Genomic DNA, 25,573 nt, shown 5'->3' with positions numbered 1-25,573 from the left:
CCTTCAGTCTAACAAAAACAATTTTATTCTCTTCTGTGCTACAAGAAAATTATTTGAATAGTGAGAAGGTGGGCAGTACTTTAAAAAGATCCTAACAAAGTCATCATTTACCATCCACAGCTGCATGCTAGTATCTAATTAACTGAAGAGGCGTCCTAAATACAATAAATAAGGCAACCCCCATCTGGTACCATCGCACTGCTGCTTTCTGACTCTGGCCTCAGAACAACCTCAATAAGTTGACCAGATTCCAAACACACTGAGTTGTAATGATTTTATCTGTGAACTTACTTTGGAATAGACACACAGGGTTGCAGGAGAGGTCTCTTTTTGGTTTGGATACCAGTCAAAATGACACATAGTCAGCCCATAAACAAACAAAAACAAAAGTCAATACCGCTTCTTTTGACCCATGATAAAATAGAGCTGTCTGATTTCTGTAAAAAAAACAAAAACTGTCTAAACAAGTGCTGTGTCACCACTCAAAATGATACAAAAAAGGTTGTGAAAGGATTTTGTTCTGTTCTCACTGAAAGCCTCTAGAGATAATTAACATTAGTCATACTAATTGTATTATGCAAGATATGAATAATAAGATAAGAGGTTCTTATAAAACAAAAGCATATTTGGAGAGGCTGTTTTGGGGTGTGATTTTTTTTTTTTCTGTTTTAAGCTCGAAACATTTAAATTGAATTTTACATTTATTTTCTATCTTCGAGGCATCCTTTAATCTCTTTTTCCATAACTGGAAAATCCTAATTGACAGTACAGGTAAAGATGAGTTAAGTATAGGTAATCAACAAACCACTGTAAATAAAACTAAGTGCACACAGACTGTGAACACAACTTCAGTTTTGTTACATTAGACTTGTGCAAACCTGCATGAGGCTTGTGTTATGCTATGCTGGTAGAAGCACTCTCCAAAGTTAATATTTTATTTTCATGGTGTCAGAAAAGTAAGGAATTGTTAAATTACAGTGGAAGCACTGATAGTTTTTTACTGAGATGATTGAGTTCAATGTAGAAAGAGCTGATCACTTACTTGACATATAAGAGTAGCCTTTGGGCAGAACTGACCCTCTATAGGGCGAAAAACAAGACAGGCAATAGTATGAATGGGGCAGAGTGCTGAAGCTCAAGATGAAGGGAACAAAGGTTAGAGGAGAGTGACACCAGCTACGCAGAGCAACTGATATTCAAGTCAAGTGATGATCTGGTCAAATTGGTGCTAGGAGACAACCAATGAGCTTTCAGAGTGCACTAGCATAATTTAGAGCAAAAAAGGAACGCAAGAGAACAAATAACCTTGTGCATGTCATATTATATATATATATAAATACTGTAGGAGGTCGTAAATGTTTAATGCTACGATATGAACTTGCCCTAGAATAACTGGTGAGTTAAACTCTGTACCAACAGATACAGGACTGTCCAATTCATTGAGTACGAAAATGAACTCATTTTGATGCAGTTGCCTTTTCACCCGTAATATCTGAATCCAAATAAACATCTGTGGGATACCAAGGCAACACAGGAAGAAATAAAGGGTATGACACAATATTAGGAAAGTTCTTTTTACAGTTTCTTTATGTTGCATTTATGCTTTTAGGTTTATGACTCCTGACAGGAGTTCCAATGTGGAAAATATAAAAGGTTCAACAAGTTTGTTTTTCCATTTGACAGTCGCTGAGCTGCAATTGGCTACGCTCTCTCTTCCTGTTTGCTTTCTCCCCATGACACTGACCACCATATTAGGATGAATACTGGCCATTAACAGCAATCTGAAGTGGCACGGATACCCAATTAGAGGCCTCTTCGCCTCACTCTTTTTCATCTTTTAACACTGAAGAGAACTTCATTACCACTCATCTCCTAGTGTCAGTCAAAGGCTTGATTAGGCTCATAGCAGTTGTACTGTTCAGATTAGATGGCTACAAGGCAACAGCTGTGCACACACACAATATAAATATATCCCACGATCCCAAAATAAAAGCCCCTTCAGGTGTGTCCTGTACCAAATGAGTTAACTAGTAGTGATTTTAATTTATAATGACAAATATAGATGCAGTATAAAAGAAGTACTATTTTTCCAGTGTATCTTCAGTATCACAGTCTGCATACATCACTCCTACATTATTCCAGTGCTTTCCCTCATTAGTGGAAAACTGAGTTGTTAAGAATGAAAATATGGCCACTTTCAGATTGACAATTTCTTGCAGAAATGCCATGGCATGGCCTGCTTATTGCAGCACAACAGGATCTTTAGACTGAGGAAGATAAGCACCACCATTATTCAGAGCAATCAAGTTAATGAGTGTTTAATTGGGAACTGTGCTGTGAGCAGTTTAGCAGTAACATAAGTGTTTTCTCACTTTTCACAAAGTGAACCTCTTTGTCCAAGTGATTCAGGGCTCAACACGAGCTGAAAGTGCATTCTAGAGTAAGGTGACGGAGATACTGGTGCTCGTTAAGAGTGACAGAAAAGTGCGGGCACTGCGTGTTTGTCCACCGTCACACTCACTCACACCGACAGTACTCCTGGCTGGTTGAGAATAATGTGATGGATTTGAGGCAGTGGCACATGGCAGGGAATCCAAGAAACCCAGTTTTAATGACACACACTTGGAGCTCATATCGTAAATCTTCCCAACATGGTCCTGTGCCTCTTACAATAGCTGTGGGACAGGCTAGGTAACAGAGGTGGAGAGATGCACTTAGTCACACACTAACAATCAAAAGTTTGGAAATATGCATGTATTGAAAAACAGATATAGTTTTAATTAAAATAAATTAAATTGATTGGGAATGTTGAATATGATAATTAATGATTAATGGAGTCAAATATGAGGCATTAACCTCCGTAAGGTTAATGGAATAACTGTGAGCATACAGAGGCTAAGCCTCATTGGCCATCACCTCTGTTTTCGATCGTGGCTCAAGAGTTCGGAGTTCGCCTTGTAATCGGAAGGTTGCCAGTTCGAGCCCCGGCTCGGACAGTCTTGGTCGTTGTGTCCTTGGGCGAGACACTTCACCTGTTGCCTACTGGTGGTGGTCAGACGGCCCGGTGGCGCCAGTGTCCGGCAGCCTCGCCACTGTCAGTGCGCCCCAGGGTGGCTGTGGCTACAATGTAGCTTGCCATCACCAGTGTGTGAATGTATGTGATGTGTAAAGCGCTTTAGGGACTAGTAAAGCGCTATACAAATACAGGCCATTTACCATTTCTGATTGACACATTGTGTTACCTGTTCCAGGTGTGTCAGTTTAAACATGATTTGATCATTCGAAAGAAAAAAAACATTCACAATTGAACAAGGCTAACAACTGTCATGCTTATTTTAGATACAATACAACAGCGGTCCCCAACCCCCGGGCCACCGACCGGTCCATGAGTCGTTTGGTACCAGGCCGCGAGAGTTAAGGCTCGGACGTGACATTTATGGTTTTTGGGGTTTTTATCCTTAACTTGGTTTCCCTGAGTCTTTTCCCATGTGTTATGAATGTGTTATGCATAAATTTTCTATATATTTTCATGTACTTTATATTTGTTTTGTAGTTGTGTGTCTTATTTTGAAAGAAATATTTACACGTTACCATAGCTACCAGAGTATTAAGGGGGATAGAGGAGGATTTTACTCTCAATGTTGTTGGCGCATTTCAGGAGGACGCTGCTAATAATGTTACACAATTACACAGTGAATTCGCATTTATTATTATATTTACAAAATGCCACAGCTTTTCTCTTTGTCGTATCATTTTATTTGTTGTATTTATCTGTGAAAGGCCAGTCTGTGAAAATATTGTCTGATATTACACCGGTCCGTGGCGCAAAAAAGATTGGGGACCGCTGCAATACAATCCAAACAACATTATTCCATCAGTGAAACTGATAGTGGGCCTTTAGATCAAAGCAAAGAACTCTAAATAAAAAAAACTTGATGCTAAATGTGGAAGATAAAATAAAAACGTGATTGCTTTTTGATGGTAAAGTGGGACATTTATGCAGAATAAACATGATCTAAGTTGATCTTTCCATTTTGCAACAGCATGACAAAAGCAGTTCCAGACTATGTAAGCGCTATTCAGACAAGATGTAGCCAGCTGGTTATCTGCTACAGGATATTAACCCTATTGACCTACTGTGTTAGCAAGTTAAATGTGTGTTTCATATCAAATCAATCCAAATTGCTCAAACTACTTTCTAATCTAAAACTAATTTCTGCAGATTACAAAAATAAATTCACCCCAGAATACTGAAGATCTAAAATGCTGCGCTGCAAATGAATTAAACTGTATTAAGCCTTTAATAAGTAAGCCTTGCACTTGCATTACGTTTTTTAACTGATTTAACTGATCAAAATGTATAATTTCCTCAGTGACTGCAAACTTTTAGGTGGTTGTTCAGATTTTTCCAAGTATGCAGAGCTGTTAGAACAAAATGTAATGGACAAATAAACTCCTCAAGAAATCCCTCTTTGTGCCCCAAATAATTTGATAGTAAATATCTTGCTGATATCTTGCTTTCCCCCCCCACTTTCTAATCTAAATGCAGCCTGAGACTGATGGAATACACAATTGGCATAATGACTCAGTGATTACAATCACAAAGCAGTGCTGTGGATAACTAGTACCTGCATAGCCCTGCCCCAAGGCACCATTAGCATCTGCTTCAGACCTGTTTGCAACCGAGAGAAATTGAAATCCTCATAATGAGATTCAGCGGGTGTGCGAGGGTGTATTCTCCTCCAATGAGCTTGAATTATCCATGCACCTTCAATTTCCTCCTTTCAGTATTTCATCTATTGTCCTTTCCAAACTCATTATGACTCAATTTCTGTCTAATTCTAAGGCCTATTTGATGTACAAAAACAAACCAAGGCATTTTTTTTGCAAATTCCCCCTGAAGAAAAAAACAAAGAATATAAAAAAAAAAAAATGCTATTTTCATGTGCCACATACACATTAAGAAAATCTAAATAGCATTTAGCCTAATTACAAAAAACAAATGATATTGTAAACATGTAAATGATTATTGTATAGTAAACAGTTTGTGATACTGACCTTTGTTTCCTTGGTTTAATGTTTTATGAAACTGTAAAACATTTACATACGAACTTGCATATAAACATAAATTAATCTCAATCCAGCAGAGAAACCTGGAAAGATATACTTGTGTAAAAGTGGTATTATTAATTGTTCTGAGAACTCAATGGCTGAGATCTCAGAGGCATGTGCTCTACATGGCCAGCTGGTATTACACACATTTTTATGCTTCCTGTCTCCTTCCATCTGTTCTTGCCCCTGTATTTCCAGCCGCACATTCCCTGTACATGCTGTGAGACTACCTGCCAAGTATGGAACATTACAAGCTCCTCTTTGATCATATACAGGTGTCCAGAGTCATCAGAGCAAACAGAGTTTTCCAGTGACAATAAAATTACAAGCATATCTGTGACTTTTATAGCTAGAGAGGAAAGCAGCCTTATTAGCCATTACCATCTTTTACTGAGATCATCACTTTAATATTCTGAAATTATTAAAGTGGATAAAGGTACGTTTGTGGGGGTTTTTTTTTTAATGTATCTTTTACATTCAAATTTTTATTGCTGCAGCATAATTGTGTTGGCCATGAAAAACTACTGCATACAGAACAGATCTATTCATGTTTAATTCTCTACTGAGACAACTGATGCTTCATATGCATTAACATTTTTGGTTGGCCGTGCTGAATGGGAAGAGAGTCGTAAAGCCTTAGTCTCCTAAGGTGCTGTAAATGCAACATTGTGAAGTGGAGTGCATGGGACCAATGAAGTGTGAAACTATATTGTCTTTGCTTTTCATAAGGAGGGGACTTACCATAAACTTCTGGTCCTGGAAAAGGTCTTATCAACTCTAGAAAGAAACAAAGTGACAATATGTTACTTGATAATGATCCTTGATTTTCCTATGAATAAAAAAGTTTGCAAATGTAAACATGGCTATTGCACCTTGCTCTTTACTCAGATGTATTGCACTGCCCCCGTGTGGATATTTTTTGGCCACTTGTAAACACAGACTTATCAAATTGTTTATTTGTACATGGAAAATATCAGAGCTTTTCTTAACTGTACTGATTCCTCTTTAATTTCCTTTTTACTCTCTATGAATTTTGTTCCAGAGCACTTTTTCTCTACATGTTTTTTCTTTTTTGCGAAATTATTGATCATCTATCTATCAATCAATCAATCTTTATTTATAAAGAACTTTTTATACAAAAAAAATGTAGCACAAAGTGCTTTACATGGTTAAAAGCAGCCCATCCCACCCTCCAACTCACTCCCCACACTCTCATTAACATAAACGATGTGAATACACACATATTCCCCCCCCCCACACACAAACACGCACACTTAAAGAGTAAAATTGGGCTGGGTACGCATGAGCCAAGTGAGGAAACACTATAACAGGGAGCCGTCTGCACTGGGAGATGGTCACAGACCGCAGTCTCCAGGCTGGGCACACAGCAGGAGGGAGGCAAAGGAGCCCCCCAGCCAGGCTGAGAGAACCCCCAGAGCCCCAGCAGCCACGGTCGATCACAGCCCCGGTGCAGAGAGCGCCCTCCGAGGAAACACTGGAGATATGACACAATAGGATATATACAGGGTAAAACGATAAAATAAATGAGAACGGGATACAATATAAATATAAATATAAATAGAGTAAGAAGATTAAAAAATGAATAAGAATAAAATCAATAAATATTAGGTAAAGCCTAAATTAATAATAGAATAACAGGATAGAATAAATAAGCATAAAATAAATAAACGTCAAGTAAAAGCTAAATTAAAAAGGTGGGTCTTGAGCCTGTTCTTAAAAACATGTACGTTCTCTGCGGCCCTGAGCTCCTCCAGCAGGCTGTTCCACAGACGAGGACCATACCACTGAAAAGCTGCCTCTCCGTGAGTATGTGTCCTGACTTTAGGGACAATCAAAAGGCCAGTACCAGAGGACCTCAGGTTCCGCGAGGGTTCATATGGTAAAAGCAGATCTGAGAGATAAGAAGGCCCAAGACCATTAAGACATTTAAAAACCAATAAAAGAACTTTAAAATCGATCCTGAAACACATGGGGAGCCAATGCAGCGATTCTAAAACCGGTGTAATGTGGGCCCGCCCTCTGGTCTTCGTCAGCACATGAGCTGCTGAGTTTTGTAAAAGTTGTACAGTTGAAATATTCTTTTTAGGAAGACCAGAGAGCAGGGCATTACAGTAATCAATGTGACTGGTAATAAAAGCATGCATCAACATCTCCGTGTTGGCCCGAGAGAGAATAGAGCGGACTCTGGCTATATTTTTTAGATGATAAAATCCAATTTTGGTTACATGTTTAATATGTGGGATAAAACCAAGCTCAGAGTCAAAAATAACACCCAGGTTTTTCACTTGTAGCGAAGGACATAGTGAAAATGCCTCTAATTTAGACAAGAGTCTCTCTGAGCCTCGGGACCGATGATTAAAACTTCAGTTTTGTCCTGGTTAAGCTGTAAAAAGTTTTCTGCCATCCAAGATTTTATATCTAAAATACAGTTAAAAAGGGCATCCATTGGTCTGGTGTCATCAGGAGACACGGAGATGTACAGCTGAGTGTCATCAGCGTAGAACAATGCTAATCACAACTATAGCATGTGGTGTAGCATACTGATAACGGGACCATTCATCTGAATCAGAATATCTTTATTGTCATTGTAACAAGTTCAACGAAATTAAGTGCAGTCCCTGCGATGTCAAGAAAGAAGAATATATAAGAAAGAAGTAATTAAATATAATTACAAAAGAAACTTTTAAAAACACAGTCACTCAGAAATAAATAAAAACTTATTGCACAGATAACACTTCATTGTACTCATTGTACTCGTTACAATGACAATGAAGATATTCTGATTCTGATTCTAAAAACCCCACTCAAACACACATTCTTATCCTAAAACACTCTTGGGTGATAATTCGCTGTCCCTAACTGTATTGTAATGTAATTAGCGCAGCTTTACTATTTTAAGTACAACACAGTGGGCCCACATTAATAACAATAACAATAACTTCATTTATAAAGCGCTTTCAAACAAAGTGCTGAACAGCTATTTGAAGATAAAGAATACAGAAAAAACAATACAGTTTAAAAACTGATAAAACAAAAGGGAATAGCAATAAGAACCAGTAAAAGCTTTAGGCCTAATATCTTCATCGAGGTTGTTCCACAAAGATGGGGCACAGAAAGAAAAATCACGCTCCCCAGTAGCCTTTTTTCTGGTTTTAGGAACTTTTAGAAGGCCAGTATCCTGAGATTGGAGAGCAGGGGGTGGAACATAGAGGTGCAAAAGGTCAGAGAGATATGAACGTGCCAAACCATTTGAAGCCTTATAGGTGAGCAACAGGACCTTAAATACTGCAAGCCAAGCAATGAAGAGATTTCAGTACTGAGGTAATGTGCTCAAATTTCCCAGTTTTGGTTAAAATGCAAGCAGCTGCATTTTGTACAATCTGTAAACCTCTAAAACTTTTCTTCGGTTACCCAGAAAGCAGAGCACTACAATAATCAATGCGTGAAGACACAAATGCATTGTTATGCCCCTCTGCAGCCCCTAATCTCCTCAGTGTGTTCAGCTGGTGCCAATTGACCACACCTAGTCAGGTGTCTATAAAAGCATACCTGAAGCAGGCTTTCAGGGAGGCTCACTAGCCCTTGCCTTGGTAGTACCAGCTATTTTAGCAAACTTGCTATGCATTTTAAGATAAAACCTCTTCTCACCTAAATTCTGGTGTTCGTCTCCTTATTTATGTTGAGGCTTTTGAGCTGGATCGTAACAGCATGCACAAGAACCTCTGCAGTGTCAAGTGATAAAACTTGTCTGATTTTAGCTATGTTCTTTAGGTGATAAAAGGCAGTCCTTATTGTCTCTTTTACGTGAGACTCGAAGAGTGCATCGGGTCAAACCACATGCTCAAGTTCATTACCTTGTCGCTGCAATTTATGACATAGTCATAAATTTTGATTGTGATGTTTTGGGACAACTACTGAATTGTGACCATCAAATCTGTCTAATCAGCATTAAGAAGCAGGAAATTATCAGATAACCAGCCCCTAATTTCAGATAAACAAGCTTGTAGTTTAGGCAAGTCAGCACAGTATCCAATGGTTAAAGCAGTGGCTCCCAAAGTAGGGGTATGAATAAAAAAAAAAAAGAATGCTTGGACCTTGCTAGCATAATGGACAGGTTTTCTTGACAGGGCTCCCACGCAAATGCAAAGCAGAAGATGGTTAAAGCTCACAAAACTATTCCAACAACCACCAAACAGCAAAAACAGGAAATGAGAGCAGGTAAACGGATCCTGCATAAAGACGTAAACACAAAGCGCCGACCCGACCCATCAGAATCTGTGAGATGTCGGCTTTCTCACCCGATGGCAAGTCGGTGCTGAAAGCCGACATTACAGCTAACATTACAACTAACAGTCTGAGATCTCCCAGACAGGTAGGATCATAGCCGTGATGATACATTTCCTGTGTTTCCAAAATAATTTTTTATGTTTCTGTAATGGTTAATCAGAATCAAAATCAATCAGAATATATAGAAATTATGTGGTCACAGTTGCTCCAAAACACTAAAGTTAAATTAAATAATACTTTGAAGGTCTTAGAAATTAAGTTTTTAATGCTAACATATAATTATTGTTGTAATTTTCCAATGTACTGGTTTACGAAAAGCAGAAAAAGTACAGTAGTAAAACACATAAAGATGTCAAATTACAGTCATTGTGTAATAGGTGAATCTTACTTTTAATTCATTTCACTTCAGCAAATTTAGCAATTAAAACATTTTTTTTCATTGTAAAAGTTTTTCACAGGTTTCTAAGATAACTCTGTTTCCTTGTTTTAAGGACAGGTGGTCTAATACAGCAGTCCCCAACCCCCGGGCCTTGGACCGGTACCGGTCCGTGAGTCGTTTGGTACCGGGCCGCGAGAGTTGAGGCTCAGGTGTGAAATGTATGGTTTTCAGGGTTTTTATCAGTTTTCAGTGTTATTTTGTTATCGTTTTTATCATTAACTCAGTTTTCCTTGGTCTTTTCACGTGTGTTATGAATAAATCTTCTTTTTTTCAGTACCAGTACTAGTTTTATTTTGTTGTATTTATTCGCGACACCTTAAAGGCCGGTCCGTGAAAATATTGTCGGGCATAAACCGGTCTGTGGTGCAAAAAAGGTTGGGGACCGCTGGTCTAATACATTCAACAACAACAATATTTATACACACATACAGAAAAATCAAAGAATTTTGCATGACGTGGATGAATATTTTCATAATAACACATGAACTTAAAAGATTTCATGTTGGTTTTCTTTACAAGAACTCTTTTTCATTACGAGTTCACAGTAAGAATCAAAATCAAATCACTTCACAGTCAAATTCAAGTGGACATTTGTGCCCAGTCTGAAGAAATTCCCTCAAGGTTTTCCTGACATATCATTTTCACTTGAAAGGGAGGGCTGTGTGGCTGTGCAGGCATCCTCACAACCCAGAAATATCAATCATGTCAAACATAACTCATGTAAAGCTTAACTGCATTAATTGTGGACTGTTGCTGTTATGTGTTGATATGAGGAATGGCAGAGAGAAAGATGGAGGAAATGTGGTTTTTGGTCAAATTAGTTGCCAGGGACAGAAAAGAGGAAATATGAGATAAGAGAACAAAGTGGTGCTTTTCTTCTGCTGGTACATTATAGTTAGTCAACAAGTCAGGTTTTCTGTGTGGTTGGTGGTTTTTTTTTTTCATTCATTATCCTGAAATCAAATGATTTCATTTGATTTTGATTTTATTGATTAGCATTCAAATTCAAATCTCAGTGAAAACAGTGAAAAAAAACCCCAGTGAAAACAGAACAAAAATCTACCATAAAGAAAGAAAGCATGAGACAAGGCTAATCAAAAGGTATTGGCTGAAGCATTTGCTTATTACGCCAACCCTTTTCACAAAATATATTTTTGTATGCAGCTCCTGTACACAGGGCTTGAAGAAAATAATAAAACAAAGCAAAAACCAACCAAACAAACAAACAAACCAAAAAAAAACAAAAAAAAAAAAACAAAGAAAAAAAACTTTCCACCTTAGATAAGTAACTACATCAAGGCAAAAGAATCAAGAGGGTTTTTTTTCTCCTTTTTGCTCTTTTCATTCTTGATTTATATATGTTTCTAATACTCTATTTTTAAACATGTTTTTAAACAAGGAAAATGAACTACACCTTTTTAAATCACTGTCATAACTATTCCACAGGTTAACTCCTCTAACAGAAACACATCTCTGCTTTATATTTGTCCTTATCTTGTTTTTTTTAAAGAAATCTGTTCCCCTTAAGTCATATTGACTCTCTCTGACTTTGAACAGCTTCTGAGTACTGGGGCAAAGCAAGTTATTTTGTGCTTTATACATTATCTGTGCCATTTTATATTCAACTAAATCATAAAATTTCAGGGTATTCAGATTAATAAACAAAATGTTAGTTGGTTCTATATAGTTTGATTGGTTTATAATTCTTATAGCTCTTTTTTGTAACTTGAAAATAGGAAGAGTGTTCGTTTTATATGCATTACCCCATATCTCCAGACAGTAAGTCATATATGGAAGCAACAGAGTACAATAAAGTGTGTATAATGATTTTTTGTTCAGGACATGCTTTGTTTTATAGGGAATAGCAATGGTTTTTGACATTTTTGTTTTCACGTGGTTTATATGAGACTTCCAACTCAGCTTATCATCAATTATCACTCCAAGAAATTTATTTTCGTACACTCTTTCAATTTCAATTCCATTAACCCTGATTTTAGATACATTTTTCATTTGTCTAGTGCCAAAAATAATCAATTTTGTTTTCTTTATATTTAATGATAACTTATTTACATCAAACCAGTTTTTTAATATATTTAACTCCTTTTCCGCTGTAGTCAGAAGCGGTTCTAAGTTTTTACCTGAGCAGTACAGAGTGGTATCATCAGCAAACAATACACATTTTAACAGTTTGGAAACACTACATATGATCAAGGACAAATTCCAGAACCAGATGCTAGAGGTGGACAATCAGCCTACTAATAACCACTGCTTATCCCTTTCTCCCCATGGCTAAGCCAGTCAAACAATTACTTTATGCCAACACAATCACAGGCATTCATTCCACTTATTGGTGAAGGAATGAAAATGGAAAATATCATCAGGATAATAGAAGCCGTTCTGCTTTTTCTCTCCTTTAAATTTACAAAGAAAAAAGCCAACTCAAGTTAGGTTCAAGTATATAAAAAGATGATAAAAATGATAAATGAGATTTCTGGGTTTAGGATGTGCAGGTATTAAATGCAAAGTCTAACCCATTTTTTCTACTGCAACGTATTCCAAAAACTGGTTAAATGTCAGACTCACAGAGGTAGTGCACTTCCTGCCAATGGTAAAGAAAACATGTTGATCCTTGTCTCCAGTAAAAGCAGAAATACTGCAATTTTAAAATACTCTATTTCAAGCAAAGCATGTAATAAATATTAGCATATTAACGCTTGTATCTATACATGAAAGAGCACTTATGTGTGATATGAAGTTTAGAGTGGTTTGCAAGGATGTGCAAGTATCCTCTCTGTTTTGTTAAAGTGAAAGCCTTCTATATATTTGGTAGTTCAACAGAATAGAATAGAATATTATTCATATCTTTTATATTCAGCCCTGCAGATGCCTTTAATACTATCATTACCTTTTTTTAAAAATGCAATAGGTTGATATTTGGCATGCCCATACCACTGGGTGGCAGGACAGAACTAAGTGGTAAAAATGGAGGTAGATGTCTTATCTGGGTATTTGTGCATGCCTCTGGCTATATCCCAATTCAGGGTCTGCAGCCTTAAAGGCTGCATTTTAAGGCCGATTACGTCACAGCGACGCGACGAAGGCTGTCCCAATTCGAAGGCTGCTCGAAAAGCAGCCCTCAAATGAGTCCTTCATTTCCCTAAATTTTAAGGATGTGGCGGTGTAGACTTTGTGGCCCAACATATCCCAGAATGCATAGCACGGTGGTGGGTGTGGATAATTTTGCCGAAAAAAAACGGCGGATGAGGGGCAGCCGAAGAGTAAACTTTAAGCAAGTACTGAATATTATGTCACTTATTTATATGCAAATGTTTAATAACGAAGAACATTAAAACATTACTGTTGGCCACATGTCGGCAAAGTTATGTGACATTAGTGACGTTTGTACTAACTTGGTTTTAAAGCCTTTACTTTAAAATATACGCCGTTCAATAGCTGACCTTAATCTTACAGAGAATGATCAAAGCTCATGTAGAAACAAACAAACAAAAAAGTTTCCAGCTGTTAGTATCATGGTTGCTAGGCAACCTGGGCAGCGCGACGGAAGCTAGACCGTCCCATTTTACAGGCCTCGCACTTAGCGGTGTTTGAGTACGCGGCCCTTGTGGACCGTTAAGGCTGCAGACCCTGAATTGGGATACAGCCCTTGTCTCCACACTGGTGTCTCTGTGATTCCTCTACCTGTGTAGTTCACCAGCCTGATACTAGCTTAACCTCTGCTTCTCTCCTCCTTCAATAAGCATGTATGTTGTCAGAATATTGGATAAACTTGTGTGTGAGACGAGGGGTATGATGTAAGAAAGTGAAACACCATCACTGCAGTGTTTGATATATCAAATACGTTATTGCATTTAACATTTGCATGGCACAGACTGCTAGCCTGTGGTTTTGACATTGGATACATGTCACTTTTGTTCATGACTGTAAACTTTACGTACGCAGGACTTTGTTCTTTTTCTTTGTTTGTTGTAAAGGGGAATGGAAATATTTCCATCAGCAATATGCTTGATCGATATCAATGATGTTTTCCTACTGACTCAGCAACATGCTGTTTTGGTAGTAACAGAAGGGGTGAGAAACTAGCCATAACATAAACAATTACGCCTCCATCTTTTGTAGAAACACAAAACTTTCTCAAGGGCTGACTGATAGGAGAAACATAAGAAAACATCCTGCTATACAGGTTAGTATAACAACTCAAAGCTATGAAACAGACTGAGAGTTTCATTTTGGAGGCTTTTAAGTAGAAACACGTTCCAAGAAATAGCTTTATAATCTCCCATTTCATATAATTTTTGATCTTAAACATTAAACACTGCAGTTGGTTATTTTAATTTTATTCTCACAAACATTTTCATATAGTGTTACACAAATTCCTCAAAGCTGAGAGATTGAAAATGATGCTTAAATCATGGCATATTAACACTTCTGTCCAGAGCGAACATCTAATAATACATTAGCCTGTTCAGACAGAAAGCTCTGTGGGTTATTTCCTATAAGTGAAATAATCTAAAGTAAATAGAATGAAAGTTATTAATCACTCTTTACTAGTCAGAACCACATAACTTTACAACACAATATCAATAACCATCTGCAAACTTTCAGCTTTGTGATGGTTGTGACTGTGACCTAGAGCCAAAATTTGTCCAAACACACGTGAACACAATTTTAACATTTTGTTTTCTGGTCTCTTTTAGTATATATGTCTTTGAGACGTTACATAATCATACTTGATACTTATGTGCGTAGGAATTGGATACATTTGATACTGTCTATATGTTCTGATACATAATTAATACAAGGTATTTGTCTTATTATATTTGAACGTTTCTCCCAAAATGCTACGTCCAGATGAACAGAATCAACCTTTTGGGATTATATTGAACAGTTAACTGAATTTGTGTTAAAGTTGTTAACTGATGATTTTTTTGTTTTTGGTCTGTTACTGGTTTTTGCTTTATCTGCCCATTGACTGGGTATAGAAATATATTGGTTGCAGTTTTTGGGGGGAATAGTCCATGTGGCTTTTATAATTTTAGTTGGGCGCTTTCCGCAGTTTTTCTCGAAGAAGATTAATGTTTATTTCTGTTTGTACATGGTCCCTGACAAATAAAGTGAAAATGAAAATGAAATGAAATGTCTCAAACATGCTAAAAAAGTTTCTTCAAACCAGTTATTAAATAGTAGTATAGTAGTCATACTGCCACACACACACGCATACTGAAAGACACACAAAGTAATACAGTGATAATGCAAATGGTAAACATGTTACTAATATAAACAATGAATCATGTGAATAATAAATGGGAACAAGAGAATGTCAAAAGAAATTGAGTGTGCCAATGCACGTGCTGCTGGTTGAGCTGTGAGCAGTCAATAGCTTTCTGGAGGTTGCAGGAATACTGGAAGAAAAATGTAGGCTGCCTGAAATAAAGCTAGAAGCACATGTTGAATGTTTTAATCTCAAGGAAATTTTATTTTAAAAGGTCAAAACATTTCCAGGCATCCTATCTTTACCTATAACCTATCCTAAGCGTTCCTATCCCAAAAGACTAGCAGATCCCTCTCAACTCCCGGTCTTACAGATTGTTGTTAAAAGAGTGGCAAATATGTCCCTGTCTGAACTTTTCAGAGATGTGTTGCTGGGGTTATAAAATGACTACTGAAGCATCTTTTAGAGCTTCCACCCGCAGCCTTTGTGTTTTCACTTTGTTTTTTCATGTAGGCAGTATAAACACACATTACTAGTTCAAAACATGACTTCAGTAAATAGGTGGACATTTTTAAACGGGATATAGGCTCCACATGCAAAGATTTTAAAAATGGCACATTAAGAAACGCTGATAACCCTCGTGTTCACCCACTATTCACTCGCCCCTCTGAACAGGTCATCCACTTTAACTGTTTTCTTTAGTGAAGTCTGCCACCTCAATGTAATGACTAAAGAGACTCCTAAGCCAACAATCCTGCAAGGCTAGAGGAGTATAATGATCATAGTTTGCTCATGGGTTTTCATTATGTTAAAAGTTTAAAAACAAACAACAACTATACAAAAAGTATAAACAAATATAGCTCTAATTTGCATGATGATTAGCATTTTTGACAGTTATTATGACAGTTATATTGATTTTTTATTTAAATGATGCGATGGCATTTGCTTTTGAATCTTACTCAGAAAAACCACCCTAATCCAAATTATTTTTGTGAGGCTGTTCACTTTAAACCCAGTGACCTCTCCAGGTCCATCTCTCTGATCTCTCTGACCACATAACCTTCAAAAGAGAGTAGGAGTTTGACTGTCCAGGCTCTATCATTTGGCTCTACAGTGATTACCAATCTCACACAAAGCACACACACAATCATAGTATTCTCAAGTTTTTAATTTTATATTCATATTTTCTGTGATTTTCTCTGAGGTTTAAAATGTGTAGTATTGATTTAAGAAAAGCTGATTTAGCAATATTTCCACCAGAATCCACAAACAGATTGTGGGTTGCTGTATGTGATCACTTTTTAGGGTCCTTAAAAAACAAAGCAGTAACCTCCCCATCAGATTAAGCACAGCCACACAAAAAAAAAACGACATTACATAATGTTGGAGGGATGAAAATAGCAAAGAACAAAAGGTGGGCTGTTTGTACAGTCACACTAGCCTCCTCAACACCATTTTCAGGTAGCTACCGTATAATACCTGCAAGGGAAATTGTAACAGAGCAGTCAGATATGTGCACAATCCAATCATCTTTCACATGGCTGAACCATTGCCATTTCTCTCTAGGCTTAAAGCAGACTTTACTCACCAGCAGGAAACCAACCATCTGTAACCTAAAACCTGTAAACATACCAGCATCATTGGCTTATTCTTTCTGGCTTCTATAATTACAATCACAAGCTCAAATTTAGGAAATTCACTCATCAGCTTGGTATTATATTGTTCAAAGTTCCCTATAGTAAAGTTAAAAATAGCTCAATCGTAACCAAGTCTCTATTTTTTTAAATCATCTGTCCTACTTCACGTAATCGCTTGCTTTAAATTTACATAGTTCAGAAAAAAAAAATATCAGCAAGGAAGCTGGCACAGGAGATAGTAAAATTGCTCAAATAGGAGGCAATTTCCAGTTGTTTTCCACCTCATCCATTTTTCCTTGCAGCTGTTTACAAGCACTTTAAAGAAATAGCCATGTTGCTATCCGCTAACAGCAATTACCCTTAAATTGTATGCGGAAATTAATCTGCTACAAAATAACTACAAAATAACAAATGCAGAATGGTAATGTTATGGTCTAGGTCTGGGCTCCATCCATTTCTGTTTAAGAATCCTTTCAATGTTATTCATTAGGAAATTATTTCCCCAGAGATACGCTTTTCAACAACAAGGCTTTTAAAAACAGAGACAGATTTCCCAAGCAATTGCAAAACAAACTAAATTAAAATGAAAAAGCTCGTTTCTTTTCTTGAAACAAACACACACTAATTCATCTAACACAGATGCATGCTTTTAAAGGATCCCCAGGCTACTTTCGATTGTACAGAAGCATACATAAGACTAGACTGGATCACAGATAGCTGGGAAGAGTTAGGGCAAAGTAAATGTGTAAGAAACAAAATCAAATACCAGATCAAAACTAAACTTGACTGTTCCAGCAGTGCACTGCGAGGACAAAACTGGAGTGGGCCACCTTTATCTAACAACTCAGCCAAGCTGAGTGTTACAATGCACTTTAGGAGTCAACCACTGATTTTGCTGCTTTTATTCCACAATTCATATAATAAATAATTGATTCAGTTCATTCTTGTGACACCCAGCCAAACAGAGCTTTCCAACAGATTCAGGTTTGGTTTGTGTGAAAAAGAAGAAGACTTGTGAGCACAGTGCTACAAATCTCCTGAATTTAAAATCAAATGTCTACAACCTAATGTGAGAAAACATTATAGTGGGACAAATAACTGCAGGCACTCGCTTGCTCTAACCAAATGATTGTAACAGACTGAAACAAATGCAAATGTAATGTTTATATAAATGAGATTTAAAACAGCTGAATACAGCATTTAGTTTTCAGGTGATAGTAACAATTTCATTTGCACTTGTTACAATACCAGCTTACAAAAACCAAAATGTCAATGAGTTAGTAGTTTAGCCAGCTTATAATTCAACAAAGTACTCTAATGTGTCAAGTACAGAAAGGAAGAGATAAGCTTTTCTTGTCGTTTATTGGCTTGCACACACTACTGAGGATTAAAAATCCACTTCGAAGTCAAAGAGTCATATGCCGAACAAATTAATCCCATTCATCATCAAATGAGATTAATTCGTCCTGCAAATAAAAGTGTTTGAGTTGAGAAGTATTATGACAGTAATACAATAATATGACAAATGCATCAGCATGTCTTAAAATCACATTACTGATTGTAGCATGACAGTGATAGTGTCAACCAACAGGACCACTCCCTCCAAAATAATAACAGTATCTAACTTTACTTTCTGTCTTTCTTTCCTTCCTATCTAATATGACATATCAGTATCTGTGGCACCCTCCTTCTGATAGCAAATGCACATTTTCCCCCTAAGGAGATGCTCTCCATTTCTGGTTTGTGTCACACTCTTCACAGTTACAGTATCACTCAGTGAGCTTGCAGTGATTTCAAGACAAGATGTTATCTGTCATGCAAACACACAAGTCTGCTAGCAATCAAAGCAATTGCCAGAAGTTTTTCCAGAGTAACACCATGCACATTTTGTGACCACTTTCCCCATCAACAACAAGAAACCTCATGCCACCTGCCAACCAGTTGCAAGTTTATTTTTCTTTATCATTTTGTTCATTATAAATGTATCTGTAACTCTGGTCTTATGTTAACAATTTTACAAAATGGTTTCAACTGAATATTGTTCAGTACTTTAGGAGTAAGAATTTGGTGACATTTCAAATAGCATGCATAAAGGTTGTGCTGTGAAAATGGAAAAGTGCCAGCAAATATGACTTTGGCCTTAACCTTGAGCACAGCTTGGGTGAATCATAAGGCAATCATCGTGTGTAGGCCTGAACAATACTGTAGGACGAGTGGCGCTTCTTGAGAATTGTGGATGGATGACAGGCGCCTCGTCAAGGAATGAGCGCATTCAGCTGGATGAACTAACATCTAAGGTCTGTGATCATTTTCTCACTATTCATCTATTGTAATCTGACTCCTGCCCTTTATGTCTGACAGAAAAGAAACTTAATGTAAACATTGCTGTATGTTTAACTTATTTGATAATATGAAACCCATCAAGTTAAATAAAACACAAATCTGTGGTAGGCTTAATAAAATAAAAAAAATAAAATAAAAAAAGAATCTGATGAGTGCAGTTCAGGTGACAGTGAGTGCACTTTCATCACACCACTCCATATCTATTTTGGACCATTCCTTGAATCTCACTGCTCATTTTATTACAAGAAGCCTGTTGCTGTTTCAGAAATGCTGTTTCTGTGCCCCACAAATGTTTCCTTGCCTGCTATTGGTTGCCCGTGTCTGCTTGTGCACTCAGACTACCTTTCAAACTGACTTCTACAACAAAAATGTCAAATTTGTGTCTCGTGAGTGTTTTCTAGGCTGACTTGGCAGAACTCACAGGCTGCAAGACACAACATTAAAATAATTTCACTGCCTCATGAATTGTAATGCACTATTCATTGTTCATAAACCAAAGCACATCTCAAATATCCATACTCTGACTGCTTCAAAATCATCTGTCACATTAATAAAAGTGTGGAACTATACAAAGTCGAGATAATTACCTCTTCTCACTGTTTTACCCATACTAATGAAGTATTTAGTTATTCCCTGCCACCAATCACTGACTTCCTTATTCAGTATCAAGTAAGCATCACACATATTTAATTATGCACCACTTTGGTTGATGACAGGCAATCAGTGCTTTATTTGCTGGAATAAAAACGGTTTGCACTTTGAATAACCTTATCGATCACATATCTGTATGGATTTAGAAGCTGTTTAAAGCTACCAGTTATATACATTTAGACTGTTGTGTTGACTACAGTCACTTTTAAATACCTTACAAGTAGTGAGGTCTTTAAAAAGACAGATGAACAGATCACCATGACTGAGACAACCATATGCAAACCTCCCCTTGTAGCACTTTTGTAGCTTCCCCTACTAATGGTTCACGTGTAAATTAAGAGTGCACAGTTCTGCCAGTCAATGACCTTGTTAGCTAATTCAGCAGCTGCTGAGCAGATGCAGTACTAGTCCCAGAGCAGTCACACCTTCCTCTCACTACTCCAGGGCTGGCAATACAATGCAACAGGTACATGTACACTGCTGTGACAGCAGTGTCAACTGTCAACTGGCAAACTGCAAAATCAATTGATGTTCCGACAGATTAGTCCTCTATTATCTTACCCTCCATAAGCTCCAAATGTGAAACTCCTTTTCCTCTGAGACATCCTGCTGAATGGCTGATGAGGCTTCCCTGTGGTGTGCAGGATCAGAGCAGACTACAACACAAGGACTGTCATACCTCTTCCTTTTTCTTTTTCTCTTAGCTTCTCTGTGCGCCTCTCCTTCCTTTCTACACCTCTAACTCTTTCTCTTCTCTCCTCCCTCCTTGACTCAGCCCTCACTGAGTGTGTGTGTTTTTGGTATTTTATGTGTGTGTGTACACAACCCAGCCCTCCCTCTTTCTGTCTCCTCTGTGCTCTCTGACTAAGTAGCTCCTATCTCTGCCAGATTAAGAGAAAGGTGCGTCCAGCTGTCTTGTTCTGTTGTCCTGGAAACAACCACAATGATTTCTTGAATTCAAACACACCGTTTTCATTCCCACTTCTGACAGCAAGAGGGCAAAAAAATCCCTACATTAGCCAGTGTCCCACAAAAGGCATCTTCCTCAAGGTGTTAAACTAAGAATGGAGGAAACAGCTATGGACACATGTGAATGTGCATTATTTTTTTTTAACTCTAAAGCGCTTTAATTTTATATATATATATATATATTTTATTTATTTTTTTTTTTTTATAGCTATTATGTTCACCCCCCAAGTTAGACAGTCGCTGGTGTAATTTGTACCAAGATACTAAACCCCAATAAACTGTTCCAAGCAAATTTTTTGATTCGCTATTTAATGGCAGAAAATATTAAACAGTGTCATGGTTCTGGAGTTTAGTTTTGTCACTTTCTCTCTTATTTTCTATTCTTTCGTTATGCCAACTCTTGTTAGGTTTACTTTTAGTGTTTTTCAGGCTTCCCTCCAATTTTCTGCTACACCTGTTCCCAGTGCATTCATCATTATTTTGCCACTTGGTAGATCTTGTGTTTTTTTTCCTTTTTTAGACTCCCTGTGCTACTTATTCTTTGTTTATAGCCCAGTCATAATTATGTATCACCCTTTGGAAAGTTCTCTGGAATTTGCCTTTTCCCTGCTGCTCATCTGGTGTGTTCAGCTGACTGCCTCAGTGTGTATGACACACCTGAATCTGCGAATTCTGAGATTTACTATGTAAAACTATGCCACAGCGGGGGTAGTCACAGATGATGCATTAATAGTAGCACCTTGATTATATATTTACAGAATTTAACATCTTTTCTAATACTTTGAAGTGAAAAATGTGAAGTGGCATGAATTATATATGTTTTAATAAGGTGCTATTCCAGCTTACATCAATCACTCATTTGTCATGACTCATACTAATTTGACTGAGGTCTGACAAAATTATCCTTTGCCACCATGAAAATGATTACTTGAAAGCAAATAAACTGTTTGAGTTCTTGCAACTGAAAAAAAATCCCAAAAATCAAAGTAAAAGCTGTGTAAATAAAAAACTAATTTTGCTCAAGAATATCTTAGTTATCAAATTTCCAGGTCCACATCTGAGCTTACTCCCTCCCGAGTTAGACTTCAAAAGAGGATGAGATCTGATAGATGCAAGTCTCTCATCTTACTTGAACTATTTTTGGCCTGGCAATTCAAGCTCGAAAAAGACATTCACGTGTTTTTCTGTGATCACACATCTCCCAAAAGACAAAAAAAAGTCAGATATCGTCACTAAAACCAATATAATTCTACTTGATCCTGCTGAATATTTCAAAAAGAGATAGGTGTCAAAGTGATACACACATTAGGATATGTGGAAAATTATATCTCTGCCAATCTGCTGGAACAAGTCTGCTTATAATGACTTAAAAAAAAAAAGGATGTTCTCTGATATCTCTTCCTCCTTGTCCCCTCTCATTTTCTTTCCTCTTGACTCTCTTTCCTTCCTCATGTCTGGTCTTGATTCCTCTTACATCTTGTCATATAGCCTGTTTATCAGACTTCACACTGACTCTGACTATTATACATTTTATTAAATAATCTATAATCAAAAATTAGCTTCTAGAGAAAAATGTTTTATAGAGGCTGCTCCTCTATTACAGTCAGCTCGCCCTACTTCCTCTGCTGATAATGACATGACACATCTCTCACAGAACAATTCTCCGGAGTCAGACTTGCACTAACAAACTTATTACTGGTGTCCAGAAATGTAGTTTCAAAAGCTCCTTTTGCTGTTGCTTTTCCTTCGTGTCTCTCAAAAGATGCCCTTCGTGATGATGTATTACCAAAAAAAGGGAAAAAAGAAAACTATTCACTCAGACTGATTTGTGTGAGACAGGTGAAAGGGAAAGGGCAGCCAGGTGTAATTAGTCCATGTCTGTCGCTTCATTCAGGAGACATGGCAGGCTGGCTAAACAACGAGCCTGCCTTGACTTTGAGGACTTGACTGGCAATGGAAGGAGGTCCAGAGTAATGAGAAGGTGCCCTCTGTGAGATGAGGTTCAATCCACCCCATCCAGCAGTAGAAAAATATAAATCACCTTGAGAGCAGGAGACAGAGTAAGAACACTAAAGACGCTTGTTATCCACAAGGTGCAGGAACTTAGTAGCTTTGCAGTTTACATTGCAGTTAGCAATGCTGTTCTTGCTGCAGGCAAGTGTTTTAAATCACTACCTCAAATTCAAATTCAAATTTTATTTGTCACGTACACAGTCATACACAGTACGATATGTAGTGAAATGCTTGGACAACTGCTCGTGACCTAAAGAGAACAAAAAAGGAAAAGGCTATGAATAAGATAGGAAATAAATATGAAAATTAAAAAGGGTAAATTTAACTAGGAAGGAATAAAATATAAATTAAGGTTAAAAATGAAATAACTGTACAACACAAATTAGAATGAAGGGTACATTTAACTGGGAAAGAATAAGATAAAATATATAAATTAAAGTTGAAAATAAAATAACCGTACAACAAAATACACAATATAGAACTATATAAGAATGTATGAAGAAATATAAATAAATATATACACAATAACCTGATGTGCGGTAGTTTACCAAGACTCGAAGTTTACTGCTATGTTAGTGGTGCTCTGAAGCTACGCTTTGCTCCAGTGGTGCTTAAAGGTAATGATGAACTGCAAGTCCTAGAATGCCATTGGCAACTGTTCAGGGTTTGATTTTCTTTGAACTTTATTGAGACTTAAAGTGGCACTGTACATAAATAATACAGAAATCAAGTTTCACCGGTGTTAAAGTACAGCTGGGTTTAATGGGAGTATTCTTGGCTTTGTGCAGGCTGTAAAATTCCTCTAAATAAGGAAAAGGTTTGACACGCTGGAGACAGTAAAATGTGAGCATCACCAAATCAGACAAAACCACTTATGTTAAGTTCTGTTGTGAAGAACCAAGCTGAGCATTTTCAGTGGTGCCATGTTATTATTTTGAAAATTGTCGTGGATCTGACCAAGTAACCAATGTTATCATGCAAGAGTCCTGCATGATAGCAGCCTGTCAGTCATAAGGTGAGCTCCACCTAAACAAAGCCCTGCTTTATCATCCTAAATGATTAAAGGATGTTCTCCCTGCTGGCCATGTAAAGACAGCAGCTTCACTTTCCACACCCACTGCTATGTATATCCTTTATATAAAAAACTGTGGTTTTGATGTAAACTGTTTTGTTAAAACAGACATTTTTATGTTATTGAAAAAATATTTATTTTAAATCATCCCAAATAAAAAGATCATGCTTTTTTAAAATTCCATAATTTAGTGAGGGCAAGCACATTTTGCTCTGAAGCTCTTTAGACATCCAAACTCTATGGGTGAAAATATTTTAAGAGCAGCAAAAGTTCCTCTTAAATAGACTTAAAGGTTTAGGGGCTATTGCATTGTTACAGTGCAGTTCCTCACCAGTGGGAACAGCAAAGCAGGACACCAACACATTAAATATTTACCAGCTGTGCACACAACTACACCCCTGACAAGATCGTAAGGACACTTTCTGCCTCTGTGACTTGAAATGCCTATTCATGTTTGCTCTTCCTTCTTGTCAAACTTTCTGCACCAAAATTTGTACTGTTAGGCACTGTTAATCTTTTTTCCCCCTTCTTTTTTATGTCTCTGCAACCGTACAAGGTCGGCATCACAAACACAGCAGGGAATAAAAATTTTAAAATAATAGCTCTCTTTATTTACATTTTGGAGGCAACAAGATGACAAATTTCTAAATTACAAATAGCACACATTATTCAGTACTCAGTGTGCAACTGAATCATCAACAAAGAACAGAATTTTATGCAGGAACTACACAAAGGAAAGTGAAAATAAAGGGAAGGCATAAGATTAATGAAGTTGGATTGGAGCACCACTACCCCTCACTGTTAGCCAGGGGAACTACTTTTCATCCTCTCAAGCTTCTGAGTGTCTCAGGGGCTGTTTGAGAGCTCCGTTTGACACAGACAACTTTGAATTTTAAGCAGATAGACTGCTCCCTTCAAGCAACAGTCTCTCCCGCCTACGATGAGTTTCACAGCAACGAGAAGGAGCGAGAGTAGGACACGCACTAGCTGATGAACAAAGCATTAAGATTTTATCTCCTTATATCTTCATAACAATGTCCAATATTCTGTTTCAGGCTGCGGACAGATTACTGGTCAGTACGGTTGTAAGGTTACCGAGCAGAAACAGGCAGCACAGAGGTATCCACTCTTCCGTAACCAAATGCAACAAATGAGATTTTCTCTCTACTACAAATTAGAAGAGCGAGATTATCGGAGGCGCTGACATTGAATTACTTGCTCATCAAAGACAGACTGATTCCAGAAGGATCTCGGAAGACTATTCTTGTCCTCCATCAGCCTGCCCCGCTAGATCTGAATGTCATGAATTTCACAACTTCTCTCCGGGCGATGATAACAGAGGGATGTGGGGGAGTCTCCGGAAAAAGAAAAAAATCTGGGAGATAGTCAGAGAAAAGAAAGATGAGAAAAAAAACAGAGTACATGTCCAAGATTGGCAACAGGGGTGTGGGAATATATGGCATGATTAGGCATGACAAGACACAGTTGTCTCTATTTCTACTCTGTGTCTTTTATGCAGTCCATTTATAGTCATTAGACTTGGATTGGAGAGGAGACAAAGAAGAAATGTGAAGTTACAAATCACCGTAGGAGTGGAAGAGTCTGTGAACGTGCCCTTGGAGCACAGACTGAATGCACAGTGTAGCAATTTACAGGGCATTGACACACACAATCCCACTGAACATCCCCAGCACAACACGTAACTCATCCTCCGGTATGAAAATCCGGAGCAGGAGCCCATTAGAACAAATAAAAGAAAGATGCAGACAGTGGAGGAGCGGGAGAGAAACCAAGATTAT

At 37.5% G+C, this 25,573-nt stretch overlaps 1 protein-coding gene across 8 annotated transcripts in view; it reads right to left on the bottom strand.

Moving 5' to 3' along the window:
* rap1gapb (RAP1 GTPase activating protein b) overlaps nucleotides 1-25,573 on the bottom strand; it is a 107,602-nt gene that overhangs the window by 43,482 nt on the left and 38,547 nt on the right. For 2 of the 8 annotated variants that reach the window (XM_026167052.1, XM_026167053.1), the window contains exons 1-2: nucleotides 20,282-20,439; nucleotides 5,854-5,889 (exon numbers count right to left, since the gene is read on the bottom strand). The exons of 1 other annotated variant lie outside the window; for it this stretch is intronic. In XM_026167052.1, coding sequence (XP_026022837.1) covers nucleotides 5,854-5,889; nucleotides 20,282-20,325 — 80 coding nt within the window. In that variant the 5' untranslated portion in view covers nucleotides 20,326-20,439. Of the gene's footprint in view, nucleotides 1-5,853; nucleotides 5,890-20,281; nucleotides 20,441-25,573 lie in introns of those variants that run through there. 5 more of the 8 variants (XM_026167061.1, XM_026167054.1, XM_026167062.1 and 2 more) reach the window with 4 other exon arrangements.

The sequence above is a fragment of the Astatotilapia calliptera genome, chromosome 5 (assembly GCF_900246225.1).
Source record: "Astatotilapia calliptera chromosome 5, fAstCal1.2, whole genome shotgun sequence".
NCBI classification, from domain to species: Eukaryota; Metazoa; Chordata; class Actinopteri; order Cichliformes; family Cichlidae; genus Astatotilapia; species Astatotilapia calliptera.
This window is presented reverse-complemented; position numbering and strand designations above follow the sequence as displayed.